We start from the raw sequence: 18,570 nt of genomic DNA on the forward strand, positions 1-18,570 counted from the left end.
GTGATGAGCCACATGATATAATGTCAATGTATTTGAACACAATAGAACAATTCACATGCTTGTGCAACAACCATATGAAACTGAATTCTGTTCTGTTCAGTTAAATTTAGTTTATGATGGAAGAATGCAATAGTTCATACCTGAACCCCCACTCAATTTGTTTTTATTTTGCTTATGCAGACTTTCAGTGAATTGCACACAATCCTTATTCATTACATGAAACAATACATGGCTTTCTGGATCAAAGCGTGCCTGTCTCAAATTATTTTTAAATCCTCCTAGTCATTTTAGCATTGCCATCTTGTGCAAAAAAAGTTGATATATCAAGTCAAAAAATAAGTCTGTCAACCCTTCCAGTCTAATATTATATAAAGAATAAGCTAAGGATGAAGCAAAAGATATTCTGACAAATAACTACTAGTGTTGCACAAACTCAGTGCTGCATTGTATCCCAAAAAGTGAGCTGAAGAGGCTGCTTTAGTATGGACTATGTGGCAGCCAAACTATACTGTGGCCTTAGCCATCCATTCATACTGAACTACTAAATTACAAGATTACAGAAAGGACTACTGGCTTAAGACTTTTCCCATGATGCTACAATACTGACTAGATCTCCAAGAATTTAGCAAGATACATTAAACTTTAAGAAAATCAAAATGCTATGCATAACCTACGGTAGAACTGGAAATATGTGACAGCCCATGCCTACAATCACTGCAGGTGCTGCTGCTTAGAACCGTGCTACAGATGGAAACAAAATCTAGAAACAAAGGCACAGATTGTCACTACTGAACAGAAGGTTTTAATCTTCTACTGCTTGCCACAAAACCCTAATAACCAGAGATCTTAAACACTAATTTACATTGCATCTGTCCTAGGGATGCCTCCCCCAAAGTGCCTGCCCACCCTGCATGGCCAAGAGCAAACCTGCTGTGACACGTGGCCACAGCAGCAGGCACAGGGAAAGGCACTCTCTCTCATTTTAGATCATCTCTCCATGATCTGAGCTGCTCTAAGAGTTCAATGACTTGCAAAGAACATTCCCCATCTGAGCAGGGCCATCACTGATATCAGCACAAGGAAAATAGTGCAAAGCACACTTGAAAGGGGAGGAATAAAATAAAAATGTCTGCATAATTTGGATACAAACTGGCTGCCTTGTGGCATTCCTAACCAGGAAAAGGGAAGTTCAAAAGGCTACATCTCTTCCTATAGAATGCAAGTTTTAACTCTGTTTACAATAAAGCACTTAATTTTTAAATAAAGTAATATATCTAAATAATCTCATCTACAAATCCATTTACCAGCCTCAACTACCCTTCTTAAAACTGCACAGTAATAAAGAGTTGTCTCAGCTCCAGATCAAAAGAAGTTACTATAAACAATAAAAGAAAAACTATCAATATAAAGAACATTTGTTTCAGAACAACTCAAATCAGGGTAGGGGCATGGAGGAAGGGGAAGTCAGACTGCTCAAGTATAAGAATAAAAAAGTATTTTAGATGGGGAAAGCATGGAGAAATGGGATTGCTTTTCAATGAAAATAAATGTTTTCAATCCCAAATTCTTTAATTCTTGTGCATTTTTGGCAAAACATAGATGTCTGGCTCAACAAAGTAAGTGTTATAGAAAAGTCTCCATGGCACAGATTAGCTAATAACTCCCCAGCCAAACAAATTTCATTATTTTTGTCCATTGAACCACCAGATCTTCTGGAAAAAATTCCTTCCTTTGGGCATAGAGCCTTGGGGGTTGCAGTTCCTGAAACTGACCACATACTCAATTTCCACTGGCTTCATCTGCATAAGTCAGACTGAGAAGGTTTTACACCTGAACACATTTTCAAGATAAAAACTAACATCTTGCCATGTTTAAATAAGACATATACATTTTCTTCTCCACATATTCCTGCTCTTGGCCTTCCTTTTTGTGCTGTCATTGTTCAAATGCTTTACTGGTGTCTTCTCCCACTTCCCTCCTTAAAAAATATTCTTCATTTCTCAAGTGCTTAGTGCCTTTTACCACATCCTCTCCCTCCCCACCTCCAGGATGGGGCTGGAAATGCTGACAGAGCCATAATTACATAATAATGACTGCAACTGATGGAAGAAACATCTCATACACACAGAGGAGGCATAAGGCTGACTGATTATTAACAGAGGTGGCCAGTTGAGAAAAGAAATCTGTCCTTCCTAACCACACTACTAAGTTTGTTAGTGAGAAGTCCAGTAGCATAAGCCAAAATATTGTTCTGTAGATGTGAATTCGTGCTAAAATGACTCACTTCACTCAAGTTACTACAGCTTTACAACTCTAAGATTGACTTCTTGTAATATTACATACTACATACAAATATTTATGATCACAAAGAAGCACTTCAACTTAATCTATATGACATTTGTTTTATTGTTTCAGAACGATGAACTTTCTGAAAAGAGCTAATTTTTTAAAAAGTATTTAAAGGCTCAAAGTAAAACAGTTTTCTGAGCTATATTTTCCCATACAGATACAATTATTACATTACATTTATTACATAAAAGTCTAACACCCACTTCCAAAGAAACACAGATAAATTAATGCTGACAGTTTTTGGAAAATCCAGTGGGAAGTTGCTTAGTTTACAGCAGGACATTAAGAACAGCTGGCTCTAGGTAAGTGAGCTGATCTGGGAACCCAACCCACAATACGTACAGCAGTGCCAAACGACACTTCACAGAGGTGACTTTGGATGCCTGGAATTTACTAGTTTGGTCTCAGATCTATCCATGGCAAGGGAGAGTTACCCCCACTCTGATTCTTCCCAGGGCTGCTGGTTTAAAGGGTGCCTATGGATTCTGACAGAGCACACATCCAAGCTACTCCCAGCCTCAGCCTGGCTCCACATGCTCACACAGCTATTGTTTCAGAACGATGAACTTTCTGAAAAGAGCTAATTTTTTAAAAAGCATTTAAAGGCTCAAAGTAAAACAATTTTCTGAGCTCTATTTTCCCATACAGATACAATTATCACATTACATTTATGACATAGAAGTCTAACACCCACTTCCAAAGAAACACAGATAAATTAATGCTGACAGTTTTTGGAAAATCCAGTGGGAAGTTGCTTAGTTTACAGCAGGACATTAAGAACAGCTGGCTCTAGGTAAGTGAGCTGATCTGGGAACCCAACCCACAACGTGTACAGCAGTGCCAAACAGCACTTCACAGAGGTGACTTTGGATGCCTGGAATTTACTAGTTTGGTCTCAGATCTATCCATGGCAAGGGAGAGTTACCCCCACTCTGATTCTTCCCAGGGCTGCTGGTTTAAAGGGTGCCTATGGATTCTGACAGAGCACACATCCAAGCTACTCCCAGCCTCAGCCTGGCTCCACACAATACCTCAGATGCAATGAATCCTACTGCAACCACCTGCACGGACATTACAATACCTAAAACCAAGACTGGGTCTGAGAACTGCAGGGAGTTTAGCTCTACATTACTTTAAATAAAGGAGAATTGCCCACTTAAGTCAAGAAACAAAACCAGAGTACAGTAGTTTGTGGTTAGTCTCATACTGCCATCTACTGAAAAAAACCAAGCTAGTTCTCTACAAATCTGTTCCTCTGTGATTCTTCCCACTGCATCTCATAGCAAGATTACCTGTGATTGTATTTCCTCAGCTGCAAAGAAGTCTGTAAAACCTCCTACTCTTCCATTCTTACGTAACACTAGAAGTGTAAAGCATTTACAAATATCAAGCCACTACCCACTAAAACTCCTGAGCCTCCTGCAGAGTCCAAATGCCAGCATATTAGCCAAGGAGAAAGCTTAAGAACGTTGTGAGGGGTCTATAGAATTAAAGTAGGAACAACCTCTGTACTGATGGAATGATCACACACTCATTCCTGCTTTCTGTGGAGCCTGTTTATCAATCCAAATCAAGCACAGGACAATATAATTTAACAGACAAACTTAAGAAACAGCGAAATTACAATGAGGTTTATTTACATATTCTTCAGCACATTCTTTGAATTTTGTCTTTTACAACAAATGAGAAGAATAAGCCATTGAAGGGAAAGTTTTATTTCCTACTTACCCCCTTTTCTGTTGCACAAATATCTGTATTGCCATGAAGTGTTCCAAGACCAATTACTTTGCCACCATTTGTCCGTATATCTATTTTATGGCTCTGAAAAAAGTTCAAAAATCACACAGTTAGGATAACTGGTTTTCTAGTTATGGTTATCTTGTTTTTCAAGTTGTACCACATCAATCACTGGAAGCCTCAGTCCTGCAAGCAGAACCAGATTCTACAGTGTTTCACTGCACACAAATTCTAATTAAAATTGTTTTGCATAAGGCAAATCTCCAGTTTTTAACAAATCAGCCAGGTTTCAAGTAACACCTGCTCTATAGCACTTACACCTTCCAGCTGTTGCTGCATACAACCAACAAGAGAAAAAAAAAAGTACAGAAACACACATAAACCAATCTCAAAAAACTAAAAAAAACCCACCAGGTCTTGAGAACATAGCCATCTGTAAAAGAGAAAAAAAACTTTAAAAAATCATATTTAAATAAATAGATTGTTCTCTCCTTATACAGTAACATGATGAATTAAATGTTTCAATCTGCCATCACAGTTCCTTTGAGGCAGGTACGCTATGCTTGTTATCAGAATAATGGTTAAACAGCAGATCCTCCAAATATGTAACTTGAGGAGAATATGGGAACTTGCAAGATTGGAAAAACTAGTGTATAGGAAATGCTCACCAGTATGGCCACTTATAGTTCAGTAAAAATAAAAAAACCAAAACAACATAGACACTAATTCCCCCCATCCCAAATCATTAGAACATCTTCCTAAAAAAAACCAACCAGGCTTTCAGAGGTAGATATCTCTAGAGACCCCTAACAGACAGCAGGATTTGCTGAGAGAAGAACCCAGTTGCAATGGTCAAGCAGCTTTTTCACTAAGAGGAAATATTCCACCAGCTGAAAGAAAAAAGAACTAATTTTCCATAGGGCTTAAGGAAGAGGCATAAGGCTGTCAAGACCTTCACAGATGTCAGAGGAAAACCAGAAAAATTTATTCAGAAGAAGAGAAGGACACTGGTGCAGGATGAATGAGGCTCAGACATGGTGTGTGCTGAGGAAGCAGAGCAGGTCTTCTGCCCGTGTGAGCAAGACGCCTGGAAATTCTTGTTATCACCAGCACAGTCAAGGAGCCAGGAGTAACTGAGGAACATGGAACCATAATTAAAGGGTCTCCCTGGTGGCACTGTCATCATAAGAAACACACAAAAAAAACCCCAAAAAACAAACTGCTTTCTCAATCAAGAATTTGTGAATAATTCATACTCTGAAGAAGACCAAAACGCCAAAACTGTGTTTCGGAATTACTGTTGCTATTAGTTGACCTAGAGACTTGGAAGGACTGGACTTCAGCCAATTAAAAAACAACCACACCTAAATAAAACAAAACAAGAAAATATCCAATAAAACCACCCTCAACAAATCTCACTGGCTGGGTAATGTCTATCACAGCAAAACTGCCCAACAAAATCCATTCATAAGCCTCATAGAGACTCCTCCTTTCTGTTCAATTACTAGTATGCATGATTAAGCAAAGTAGAGGTCAAATCCCTAAAGACACACTTTACACATTGTAAAGACACTATAGATTGCATATATTAAAAAAAGCTTTTTTTTTAAAATTACAATTTATATTAATAACTTCTTGAAAGTTATGAAAATTAGCACTTGTGAAGTTGTTTGCTGGTGCTCTTGAATAATCCCTACACGACCAGATTTTTTTCATTTAAAGTCATTTATCAACAATCTTCTCTCTCCTGGAAAGAAAGGCTCTCCTGCTTTGTTAGTTAGTGAGGTTTGTTAACAACAGCGAACCAACATTAAAACAGCTTGAATCCATCCAGGGGAGGGCACCATCACTTCAGTTTGCTCAGTAAAGCAAATTCCCAGAAAGGGAATCAGCTCTTATGCTTCACTACAGCATCTGGTTCACATTTTTAGCTGTTTTGAAAAAACTCTGAAGTCTAATCCTTCTTTTTCTCCCAAATAATTCTGTTTCTCTAATAATACAGAGTATAATTCCTGAAGCTTTATTAGAAAAAAATGAGTTCAGTCACCTTACTAGAACTACAGTACTTAAAAACAAGATTAGACTAAAATCCAGCTCTTAATTTTTAAAATTCAAGATATTTCACATCTTGGATTGTATTTGAGACCCAGATTCCCAGAAGGGAAGGTAGCAGTCTTTCCTCAAAACCATCTTTTTCCATGACACCACAAAAAATTCTTGATGTGCTGTCACGCCACGATTACTGTTATTATTACTGGCCAAAACCACTTTGTTTTCTCCTACTATGCAGTTTCTCATGCATTGTTGTTGCTGTTATTACATAGCATAATAATTTTTAATGAAAAGTTTAGATGGGCATCACATAGTACTATTAACTTGCTGGATTTCAGTTACCTCTATTATTGTAAAATGGTCAATTACAAAAAATCTGGAAGGTTCAAGCTGTCTATAGTTCCCCACCTGTAGAGCACATCTAGCTCTATTGTATATTACACCCCTCTATAAGCTCAGTTTTCCCTATGACTTACCACAATAGAGAAAAATGTTGAAAAAATTTCCATATCTCAAAAAATTTGGCCCTTCTTTTAAACTTATACCAATTCCTGCAGGTTCAATCCCAAACAATCAAGGGAATTTGATTCCAAATAGCACCTAAGTCAGATAAACTGTGATTAATTTTACAACAGCTTATGTCAGCAAACTTGAAGCATTAAGACTGAAAAAACAACCTCATGCCTATGATACATGCAGTATATACCAGATATATTTCAGTCAGGTATTTTGGACATGTAACTTCTGATTGAAAATTAACTTACAGGGATTGTCAATAGCTCTGATATACCAATTATTAAAAAACAAAAAACCACACACATACAAAAAAAAATTCAGCAGCAAGCTGCAAAGTCTTGATTGAGCAGGCATTAACCTACTGGACAGGAAATCCCAGTCTATTTGTTTTTTTCTTTGAGGGGTAGGGAAGACAGATCAGGCTTACTGCTGTCACTGTTTCTGCTGGCTTTGGCTATCACAGGCACATGGACCTCTGACTCCTTGTTATTTACTGGTTTTGACTCTGTGCTGCAATTGTATGCAACCATTAAAGGTGAGGTGCTGTACACACAGCAATATGAGTGTTGCAATGAGAAAACCAGAGTACTTCTCACCTCCAGAGCTGGTATTTAAGTTTTGACACTACATCCCACTACACAATACCTTTTCAAACAGTGGAGGAGGGTTCTTTGTACCTTTATTGACTGCAAGACACTAGTCCCCTTCTCTGTTTCTATTTTGCAGTTATCACATTCTATTTTCTGAATCTTCACGCAGCCAGTCCCTGACGTTTTGATATCCAAATCTAGAATTAAAAGAGTTTTATTAGCAACAGAAAAAAAAAGTCAGATATCTTTAACATAGTATTTGATCATGTTACACAGTAATCATACATAGTAAGGAAAAAGAGCAGCTTCTTTGTTACTAAAAACCTGCTTGCTGTGTCTGGGCACGCACTGTGAACAGCGGGAGTAGTCACTGTCAGCTATGGACACCGAAAGTTTGGTAAGCCAGTGTTTGAGCCATCCAACTCCAAGAGAGAACATAAGGAAGAAGAATTTACTGTAACCTGTGGCAAGGAATCAGCAGGGTGTGAACCTTTAAGCGAAGTCTCATCTTTTTTCTTTTCTGACTCCACCTCCATCTCCTATCTACCCTAGGCACCAATTCCATTAGAAATTCTCCTTGCACCCTTGGGCACCCTGACACACAGGCTGGGGTAGAAGGTTGGCAGGTGTCTGAGGCCACGTGTAGAGTGATAAGGTTCAAGAGCACAAACAAGGTTCACACAGGCCTTGCTGCTCCCCCAGCCAGCAGCACAGCCCCGAACCGGGCACACAAGCGTTGGTGTGCGTCATTCTCCCCAGCCTTTGCAAAGCCTGGCATTCTCCTGGCATGAAGAAGCATGTTTGCCTCTAGCCTGAGTCACCTCACCTTGCTACTGTTCATAGACTCCCACAAAGAAAAATCACCACGTCCTGTAGAGAAGATGCAGGGGCAGCAAAACATTTTTCTGCTGCTTGTCTCACCCTTGGGTTCAAGGAATGGGAAGTAGTTTGAGAACATACAGTCTGAGGATTCTGTCTATAGCAATAATCATTTCTATATTGTATAAACAACCATCCTAGTGGCTGGCAAAAGGTAAAGGGAAAAAGTGGTTTTGTTCTTCTAAGGATAAAAGATAATAAAGAAGAAAAACAAAAATTGAACAGCAATCAGAAGTGTTTGCTGCAAGACACAAGGGAAGAACCAAGGTCTGACAGGATCAGATACAGAGCCCCGTTATTGCCTAAAGGAAAGGAGATTATTTGGTAAAGAAACCTTCCTTTAAGCAAATGTGGAAGTCTTTCCTTCACTGCCACTGCCTGCTAAGGTTATCTGAAAGATGGAAAGAATAATCAGAATGTGCAAAACAAGCTTTGCCCTGAGGAGATTCCCAAGTGAGACCTGTGACCCAGCAGAGCCTGAAGATCAATACTGTCACACTGCTGCCCAGGACAGCAGTGTCCTCCTGCCCTGCCTCCTGGAACCATGACAACAGCAAGCTTCAGACCATGAAGACGAGACTGAGAGCTCCAATTAACAACAAGTAGAAGTTTTGTCACCTGGCAAACTAGGAGAATCCAAGAGACAGAGCTAAAACACAACATCTTCGCAGCAAGCTTGCTCCTTAGGGCTGCAGTAAGTCAAGAGGTTAAATTTAGTGAAGGATATAGACCACATTCAAAGGTTAACAACTCCTTAAGAGAAAAGGCTATAAGAGATAAACTGGAAAGCAATGATGTTTTTGAACAAGCTGTCTTGCCCAGACTGCTCAATTCATCCACTGAACAACTGCATGGTGCTTGGGAAGGTCTGCAACCAAGACTTCTGCTATTCTGCTTTCTGAGAAGAGAGTCCTAAAAGCCAGTTTTCTTGTGCAAATCTTTGAATTCAATCAGCTTGAAACCCTCCTGCTCTTACAAGGGACAAGGCAAAGGTTTGAGAGTGCTCGGTTTAGTCAAGATACAAATTCACTAAGACTTTTACAAGAATAAGGTTAATAAAAAACCTTCTGATCCTGTAGAGCATATTATTGCCATCATTTGAAAAGGTGGGTTAGTAGTGTAATCCTAGCTATCAAAGATGGGTGCTAAAAGAGGACCCAGAAGTCTGGAAATTCATAAACAAGTCATTAAGAAACACCAGGGACTTCTGGAAATACACTTTGTGCCATGATCCTCTGCAGGGTCACACCACTTTGCCAGCCTTGACATAACAAAAATTAGTGGACAAGAAATTCAGCCCCTCTGTCTCTTTCCTTCTGAGTTCCCGAACCAACAATAAACAGCTCCATAAAGACGCAGACTGAAAGCTGGATGATATTGCCAAGGAAATTTTAACAAGGAGGAACAAGATACAATCTGTTTTGGTGCCAAAACTCCAAAAATAGCCAGTTTGATTCCTCCCTAGCAAAGACAAGGGCTGAAGCCAACTTTAGCCACATAAACCACAAAGAATGCATGAAGATCTTTGTGGTGTAAAACACTTGTATCAGAAATTAAGGTATTTAGGAAAACAGAAACACTTTGGTATCAGAATGCAGGCAGGATTATCCCAGGGTATTTAAGCACCTCCGTTATTAAAATGCCTTAAGATATAATACTTGAAATAGACTGGATAATTATTTCCTTCCAGATGACTCAGCAGCCCTAGACTACTAGAATTATCTCAAATTATGGTTATGCAAGCCCTCAGTACAGTTTACTTCTGCATACTCACACAGTCAATGTACAGTAATCAGAAATCAAAGGGCTGGTTTCAGGTTTAATTAACACATGGAAAAATAAATAAGCTTGATTAAACAGAAATTCCTTGACATCTGCCATTGATGAAGGATAGATGTATCAGAGAAGACTATGAGATCATGTATGGTATTGAAATCCTATACAGAGCTCAAAACCAGACACTAAGACAAACAGACGGTCTTTTGGTACTTGCCCTGCTAAGCTGCTTAGAGGTTGCCTTTGGTTTAAAAGGCATATTTAAGCTCAGCATCTTCCACACATGCTCTTCATTCAGGCTCTGAGGAGCTTTAGACAACTTGCAGCTTCCTGGATAAGCTCCAACCCAAATTGCGAAAGCTGTTATGAAATGCCTTAACTTCCACAGTGAAGAAAACAAGAACACTGAAAAGAGATGCACATCAGCCTCTCACCTTCCTGCAGCTAAGAGACTGATAGAGCTCAGGCAGAACCACCTGAGCAGAACAGAGCATCCAAGGAAAGGCAGAGAAAAGCCAAAGTGTTTGCAGAGCAACAACAGCTCCTTTCTGGTTTGAGATGTGCTTTTACAAGGGATAAGATCTTTTGTTTATGTAATGATATTTAATGGATAATTCTTTTCTAAATAAATAAACTGAGCAACTCAAGCACAAATACTCAGAAAATCAAAAAAACCCCAACAAACTAGAGCTGAAAGGACACTTAAAAGTAGAACTCAGTGCAAGCAAAAATTCTACTTCACTGAGTAAAAACTTAAAACACCCAAACCCCACAACCTTACATTTTTGCAAATATATCTCTAGATGCACCCAGATGACAGCACAAACAATACTAACACCATGCTAATCATGGGGTGACAAAGAGCCACTTGTGGAAGGACATTACAATCCACAGATTGTCCAGGGAACTTGACTTGTATGATCTTACCACAAACCCAAGAGGAACAGTTTAGAAACCTACAAAAAAAAAAAAAACAAACCTGTCTCAAGAAGAAAGCCCCTAATAGTGTCTGCAGTGCTGGATGACATTCAGAATACAGTAAGAATCTCCAAGACAGGACAACAGTGAAATGATTCCTTTCCATCAATCAGGATTCATTATCAAGACTATCAGAAAGATTCCTCACATTGAAACCCTTTATGAAGGCTGAAATTCCTCACATCTTAACACAATGACTTCTGCACCTTGAGAATGACCAGCTCTGGAGTGACTTGTAATAGTCACTCAGAGATCCTGGGAAACTGAAAGAGTAAAGGACGACAGTAACCAGACACACCTGAGAACTGAAGGGTAATAAATGAGACACTCTGTTTGTTTGAGTCTCAGCAATTATGGGATGCACTCCGACAATGTGCTACAGACAAGCCAAGGTAATCTTTGTGCTTGCCAAGCAAGGGAGGGGAAAAAAATAAAAAGAAGAGCTGTAAGATAGCAACTGAAAATTCTCAGGTAAGAGTCAAGACTACAAGACTTGGACAAGACAGCCCAGCTACAGTTCAATGACAGAGCCAATAAATAGAGAGGTAACAGCTGATCTGTTTAAGAGAACCAACTTGGATTTTCAAATGTCTTTAACAATACCCTTAGTTCCATATTGTCTTTCAGCTATAAGCTGTGCACCGCCTTCAGCAGTACAAGAAGCTGGAAATCAGCACAAATAGCAAGGTTGAAAACTTTAAACAATGACACCACATTATTCAGACTAGTTAAAAGCTTACTGAAAAATTTCAGGAAGACCTTGGAATACCACATACTCAAATGATGAAATAGCAGGAAATTAAATTGTGGGACTCCACCAAGAGTTTACCAGGAAGCTCTCATCCTGAAACTGTTTCCATGTGTAAAGGGACACTCAGCAGAGAGACCCACCGAGGGGTAGAGCTGTATCAGGCTCTGAAAATCCCGTCATGAAAACAGTTGACAGCTATGACAATACTTAGATGAAATATCATTTCCATTTCTTCTGTTCTTACTCTTCCCTGAGCATCTGTTTATGACCAGAGACAGTGCAGTGGCTGCTGGAGTCACGGCAGGAATCAGTACAGCCATTCTGACAGAGCAAAGCACACGGAGGGCAGGAAGGGCGAGATTATATGCACAAATATTCTGTATCTAGTTACAGAATACTTGTGCATATATTAGTTGCTAGGAAACAAAACAAACCCTAAGTTGTGATAAACATATTTAAGAAACACCCTTTCAGTTATAAGCAGTGTCTAAAAAAAATTAAATTATAGGGATGAGTAAGACTGGAAAATATGAGAATGATGTTATGTCAAACCCATAGAACTTCTCTATTTTGAATTATATACAGTTCAGGTCCTTCTAAAAAAAAAAAAAACAAAAACAAGAAAAAATCAAAACACATTGCAGAATTTTCCCTAAGACACACAGTGGGAAAAAAGTAAAGTAAGATAAAAGATGCAGAATGTCTTCATTGTATGTAACATCATATTCTACAAAAGTCATAGATTACATGTATGAAGAGTAAGTAGGGTGGGTTTATTCATAACTTCTCGTATCACGACTGCAGCAAGGCATTAAATAAAATAATGCAGCGGTCTACAATAACTTTAAAAAAACAACAGACCAGGTGCATTGTAGATCAAAAAGTTTTCCCAGTATGATGAAATATTCTGCACTGTATAGGAAACTGCCCAAATCCATAAAAAAAAAAAAAAAGGCACATTAGTGACTGAACATAGATCTCTGTGTTTGTACTCCCTAAACTCAGGGCCACTGTCAGAACTTCACTGTCAGTTCTGCAGAGATGCTTATTGGCTTCAGCCACTGCAGCTGCTCTCCCAAACAGTGTTCCATACAAGAAACCCTGCACAGACTATAGCCCTGTCTATAACAATACCCTTAGTTCCATATTGTCTTTCAGCTATAAGCTGTGCAAAAAAGATAACGTTTGTACTGGACAAGGGAGCCCTTCTCGGTGTTCCATCCGCACCGCTACTTTCCAGGCTCCGATGCTTCGGGGAGCCCAGCACAGCGAGCCCTGCCGGGGCTGCTGCAGGAGCCCAGCCCATCCCAGCCCAGCCCAGCGGGGATGCTGCCCGGGAGCCGAGTCCCCGAGCAGAGCTGCCAGGCACAAACGACAGCGAGCGCTCCAAGGGACACTCACCAGCTCGAGTTCTAGCACTGCTGGGAAAAGGGGCAGCAACAAATCTCGCATCCAAACACGCGGGAAGTGCAGGAGCACAGCAAACACAACGGGGCGTTCCGAACTAGCGAGGGCGCGACGCCGATTCCCAGCACCGGCTCCCGGCCCAGCCCAGCCCCGCGATCCGTGCGCCCCGCCCGCACTCACCGAACTTCACCGGCGTCCGGACTTCCACGGCGGTCTTGCTGTCCACGCCGTCCGCCACGATGGCCACCTGCCCCAGCGCCTCGTCGTGCTCCACCCGCACCGGCCCGCCCGCCGCTCGCACAGCCAGGGCCGCCCAGCGCGGGGGCAGCGCCCTCATTGCCGCTGGCAAAGCGAGAGCGCCCGGGAGCCGCGTCAGGAGCGCCCGGGAGCCGCGTCAGGAGCGCCCGGGACGGGACGAGGCCGCTCCTGGCGGGCGGCCGTGACCCCCGGCCGGTCACGTGGCGTGGCTGCACGCGGGGAGCGGCACCGGCACGGCCGGTAAACAGGCGCTGGCTCCGCCGCGGAGCCTCCTGGGATCCGTAGTCCTACAGCGCGCGGAAGGAACTACAGCCGTGCCCACGGGCCTATCGGAGAGCGGGGAGGGCGGGGCACTGCCGAGAGTCTGCTGCTATTGGGCGGTGGTCCTGGAAGCTGGAGCCAATCAGGAGCGCGGGCCGCTGAGGGCGGCGGGAGGCGGTGCGCGGGTCGCCATAGCGACGGGGACGCCGCTCGGCTGGGCCGGGCTCTGCGGCGGCCGGGAGGGAGTCCGGGGAACCGGGGCCGGGGCGGGGGCCGGGGCCAAGAGAGCCAAAACCGCGGCTCCGACGTCGAGGCGGGAAGTAAGTGAAGCGGCGCCGCCACAGCGTTGTTTGAGGAGTCCCTGAGGGCCGGGGGTGCAACCCCCGGGCGGGGCCGTGTGGCGCGTGAGGAGCCGAGGGCCCGCGGCGGCCTGGCTGCCCCTCGGGGCACTGCAGCGCCAGCCAGCCCGCGCGGGCTGCAATGGCCTCGCTCCGCCGGTGTAGAAGCAGTCTGGCAGATGAGCTGCAAAACCAGCTGTTTGTTGTTGGTTTTTTGAAGTGATAGCACAAAGCGCCAGAATCGCTCTCTGTCAGTAAGTTTTGGTCAATAGGTTCGGTGTTGTACTGCTTTTTCACAGTTCTGAAGCCAAGCAAATAAATATTTTTCCTGAGTTCTGCACAAATACACCATGAGACAATTGTTCTTACAGGGTTTACACACACGTAGGGAACCATTTAATTCTGTTTAAAAGACTCTTCTGGACTTTACAGCCCATGTTATCATCGTAAAACAATTTTAAAAAGTGAGGTGGGGCATGTGGGCAATAGATGATGTACAGTCAGGGGTTGAATTCTAGTAATGGTTGTTGTTTACTGCCAATAATGAGAGAGAAAAATGCACAGAAAGCTGCATTGTCTTAGCAAGATTGCAACACAAGCAATAATGAAATCTGGGCCTGTTACCTAATTCCTGTCTCCCTTTTGCATTCCATGTGTTTCTTTTTCATAAATAACCATGCAAGCATGATACTTAGTCATCAAATACTTTTCATCTCATTAGCCCTATTTCCATTTCTGTCACTGTCTGGCTTTAATTATTTATGAATCTGAAATGACATCTCAGTGTCCAAGAGGAAAGAAAATTGCCCTATTTTTTTGTTCTGTCAGTAATTTTCACTGTGGAAAGATTTAGGAAGATTCATATTCACCAATAAAGCCCATCAAGTTAAATTATTGCATTGGTTTACATTACTCAGTCTCAAAAGATCATTAGGCTAAACACAAAAAAGGGGTAGCCTGTTTTATGATAGTCTAGTATACAAAAATTGAATTCTAGAAAGTCAAAAAAGTGTAAAAAATGTCTTGGGACATGATGGAGGCTGGAAGTTTGTCTTCAGAAATAGTGGATTTTGGGAAAAAAATCTACAAAATTCTCACCCTTGAGACCAATACCAAATTTGGATGTCAGATTGTTTGTCAAAGGAAAGTTACAGATGTGCAACAAGTGTGTTGCAATGTGCTGGGACTCCACTAGATGACAGCCAGTTCAGCAAACAGCTCTGTGCTCCGACTGTTCCGAGGGAATCGGGGTCCTGGTGAGGTGGGGTCACTGCTGCCTCCCTTTCTCCCTGGGTCAGTGCTGCTGTTCCTGATCCTTCACTCCCACCTCCCCTGAAGCGACAGCGCTGCTTTCCCACAGCCCCCTTTTCCTCCAGGAACTTGGTATTTGCTGCTCCTCACGTAGGCAGAGGTTTGTCAGTACCCACAATCCGCTGTAAACTGTGCTCTGCATCACCTTTAGTGTTGTCAGGCTTTGCATAGTTGAGAAGTTAGTTCAAGAAACCATTCCAAGATGTTTAAGCCTCAGTTATTTCATTGTTGATCTTGGGTTTTCTCATTGCATACAGTCTAAGCATGCATGGTTAAAAATGCTGAACAAAACAGAGAAAAAGTAATTGCTAGGAGGAAGTTCTTTCTCCATACATATGAAACCTCACGTGTTTAATGTTTTACTTATGTCATGTATATTTTTTCCTATATTGATTCTGTTTCATTTTCATGCTTTTGTTTGGATCAGCTGTTGTAGCATGTAGCAGACTCCAACAGTGAAAGAATATTTATTTATTTACTTACTTACTTAGTTACTTGTTTCCCTCTTTCATTTTTGATTTGTTATTTGCAGGAAAAGAAAGCTATATCAAATTTATAATTGAAGATATAATTAGAACTCCGCTTTTGATAGCTGCATGATTTCTTAGTGAATTGCAATCCTTATTTGCCATTTTACTAGATATTGGTGTTGTATGCCAAAGAATATTCAGTATTTCATGCAAAAGATAAAAAAAAACCCTAGAATTCATAGAAGTTCTATAAAGTGATTTAAAATAGATTTTAAGCCAAAGCATTATCAGATGCACTTTTAGGCTAAGGGGAGAGAGAGATTTCAAGGAAAGAGGAATTAAATACAAAGTATTTACAGGAGAGGCTGTGGAAGGAATACATTTTTCTAACTTTTGTATTTGGAATTCATCACAGAATAATCACAAACTGCTGCACATACCCCCAGGGTATAAACTTAGTCTGCCTGGGCAGGATTAATTTTACCCATTTGCTAAAATTGTAATGAAGAAATAATGTGACTTCACTTGGGGAAATAGGGCCACCTTTATTTTTATTCTGTTTTTTTTTAGTGGTGCATTTCTGAACTGCTTCCTTGAATCTTCTTAGTTCTTAAGGTCTAGGGTTCAGTAGGTAGGCAAATTAGGTTTTGTTTGTTTCCTCCTCTGTACTTTAGCATTGCCAAGCACGAAATGGTTTGGATTTCAGGGATTTTCTTGTTTGTCTTTACCAGAAATTTTCTGAGGAAAGTTCCTCATGGAAACCATGTGAAATGAGAAATGACAAATCTTATCATTCAAATTCTCCTTGTCTTAGGCATATCTAATTTGAACTCCAGCAGACAAAGTCTGTGTGTGGCTCAGGGTGGTTCTTTCCCAAATAGCAGAGACTTGAAAACAGGGGAAAACAGCAGAACTCATGACAGAAATTGCTGAGCAGTTTAGGTAGAAATTGTTAGCAGTTTATGTTGTGCTCTCATTTCCCCAAAGTGTTGAGGTTGTACAGTCTAATCAAACAATCCATTCTGATTCACATGCCTTTGATAATGTCCTACTGTGCATGATGTAGTTTTAGATTCAAGTATTGTTTAATGTTGGTGTGGTTTTGTTCTTTAAAGACGTATCTATTCATACTGAAGCACGGGCTCCGCCCAGTTAACAGAAGGGGGTCTTAACTTTAGGGAAAAAGCATAAAAAAAAAAAAATTAGGGGGTGGAAAGAGGATCACTGTGTGATAGAATAAATCTATGGTGCTCCTGTTATTAATATTATCTGTAGGTCTCATCCTTTCTCTTTGAGGAGGACATGGTAGAACTGAAAAAGTTTTGGAGAAATATAAGGACAGTGGAAGGCAGAGAAGGGCTTCCATGCCCTTCATGATTTTAACTTTAGGGAAAAAGCATTAAAAAAAAAATTAGGGGGTGGAAAGAGGATCACTGTGTGATAGAATAAATCTATGGTGCTCCTGTTATTAATATTATCTGTAGGTCTCATCCCTTCTCTTTGAGGAGGACATGGTAGAACTGAAAAAGTTTTGGAGAAATATAAGGACAGTGGAAGGCAGAGAAGGGGTTCCATGCCCTTCATGATTCAGCAGGTGGATTGTCTGCTTCAGCCTAGAAAGAGGATTGTCAAATGATGATTCAACATTAGGAATAAACCTAGTGGCATAGAAAAGTTGTGATTATTCAATGATTCATCCAGTAAAAAAACTAGGTCACATCAAGAGCCAGATTCAAAAGCAACAAGAAGATCTGGTTACTCATGTCATGCTGAGGTAAAATGAAAATCTCCATTCCCCTGGATTTTACCAATACTGAAAGTTTTGAGTGAGTTCAAGGAGAAAGGGGGTGGGTTCATAGAAGCATCACCACACCATGACTGGTGGGTACTTCTCTCCCTCCCCAGGCATCCAGCTGTGGGCTGGAAGTGTGCAGCTAGCTGATTCACCCTCATACTTGACCTGCATCTCTGTATGCTCAGAATAAAGTTTTACTACTTTTTGCATCTGCCACTGAAAATAACGAATGCAGCTAAATGTCACCTACGTGAATTCTGCACTGATTTGTGCATGAACATTGCTGTTTGCTAGAGAGAGACAGAAGTAAAGATGCTGAAATCAGTTTGGGGAATCTGAGTTCAGACTTCTATTATTATTGCTGCCCTGAAGCTGTTTCACGAGACAATTCTCAGCCTGATTTGACCCAGGTTCCAAAACAACCTTGTAATTCCTGTCCTCTGCAATTCTGTGTCTTGGATCAAGGCTGTGATATCGTTTGCAGTTCTACAGTTTGAAAACATTCTTACTTGTGGGCTATTCTGTGTAGTTAGATATTATGACAACTTGCAGTTCTATTTCAGTTAGACAGTTTATTTAGCAGATATTGCAAAGACACAAATTTTCCACTTTGCTTTTAAGTTTATAGATCCAATTTTATATAAGCTGAATTATATATTTAGTAATGTAGTAGTTAAAGGAAGAATGCTAAACTTAATGTCTCATAAACCCACATATGTTTTGTTTATGTCTGCCCCCTCTTAAAACCACGTGGAGACAAGGGCTTGTCACACTAGCTGAGGCTGTCTAATGGATTTCTCTGTCTCAGATTTCTATAGCTGTTTCTTAACATAAAACTATAAGCTTTTCAGATTCAGCAGATTTTTTTTTTGTTCTCTCCCTGCCCAGCAAACTGGAGTCTTGGTGAGGACTCTTTTGTACTACTGTACTGGGAGGAGGTATTTTTTTGACTGATGTCAGCTATATGTTTCACATACAAGTACTGATGAATATGCCTAGACCCATGAAACTCTCACATTTTGGCATTGTTCTACTAAGAGTTTCTGCCACAGTGCTTTTCCCTATGTCTAAATTCTAAGTTGAGAGGAAAAAAATAAAGTAA

At 41.0% G+C, this 18,570-nt stretch overlaps 1 protein-coding gene across 3 annotated transcripts in view; it reads right to left on the reverse strand.

The window, feature by feature from the left end:
* FAM185A (family with sequence similarity 185 member A) overlaps window positions 1-13,513 on the reverse strand; it is a 35,616-nt gene extending 22,103 nt beyond the window's left edge. Inside the window, exons 1-3 of one of the 3 annotated variants that reach the window (XM_041474595.1) lie at window positions 13,216-13,487; window positions 7,332-7,441; window positions 4,078-4,170 (exon numbers count right to left, since the gene is read on the reverse strand). In XM_041474595.1, the coding sequence (XP_041330529.1) occupies window positions 4,078-4,170; window positions 7,332-7,441; window positions 13,216-13,372 (360 nt within the window). In that variant the 5' untranslated portion in view covers window positions 13,373-13,487. Of the gene's footprint in view, window positions 1-4,077; window positions 4,171-7,331; window positions 7,442-13,215 lie in introns of all 3 variants that reach the window. The other 2 variants (XM_041474597.1, XM_041474598.1) reach the window with 2 other exon arrangements.
* Between the last annotated feature and the right edge of the window lie 5,057 nt (window positions 13,514-18,570).

Source organism: Pyrgilauda ruficollis, unplaced genomic scaffold (assembly GCF_017590135.1).
Source record: "Pyrgilauda ruficollis isolate IOZ18807 unplaced genomic scaffold, ASM1759013v1 scaffold33, whole genome shotgun sequence".
Lineage (NCBI taxonomy): Eukaryota > Metazoa > Chordata > Aves > Passeriformes > Passeridae > Pyrgilauda > Pyrgilauda ruficollis.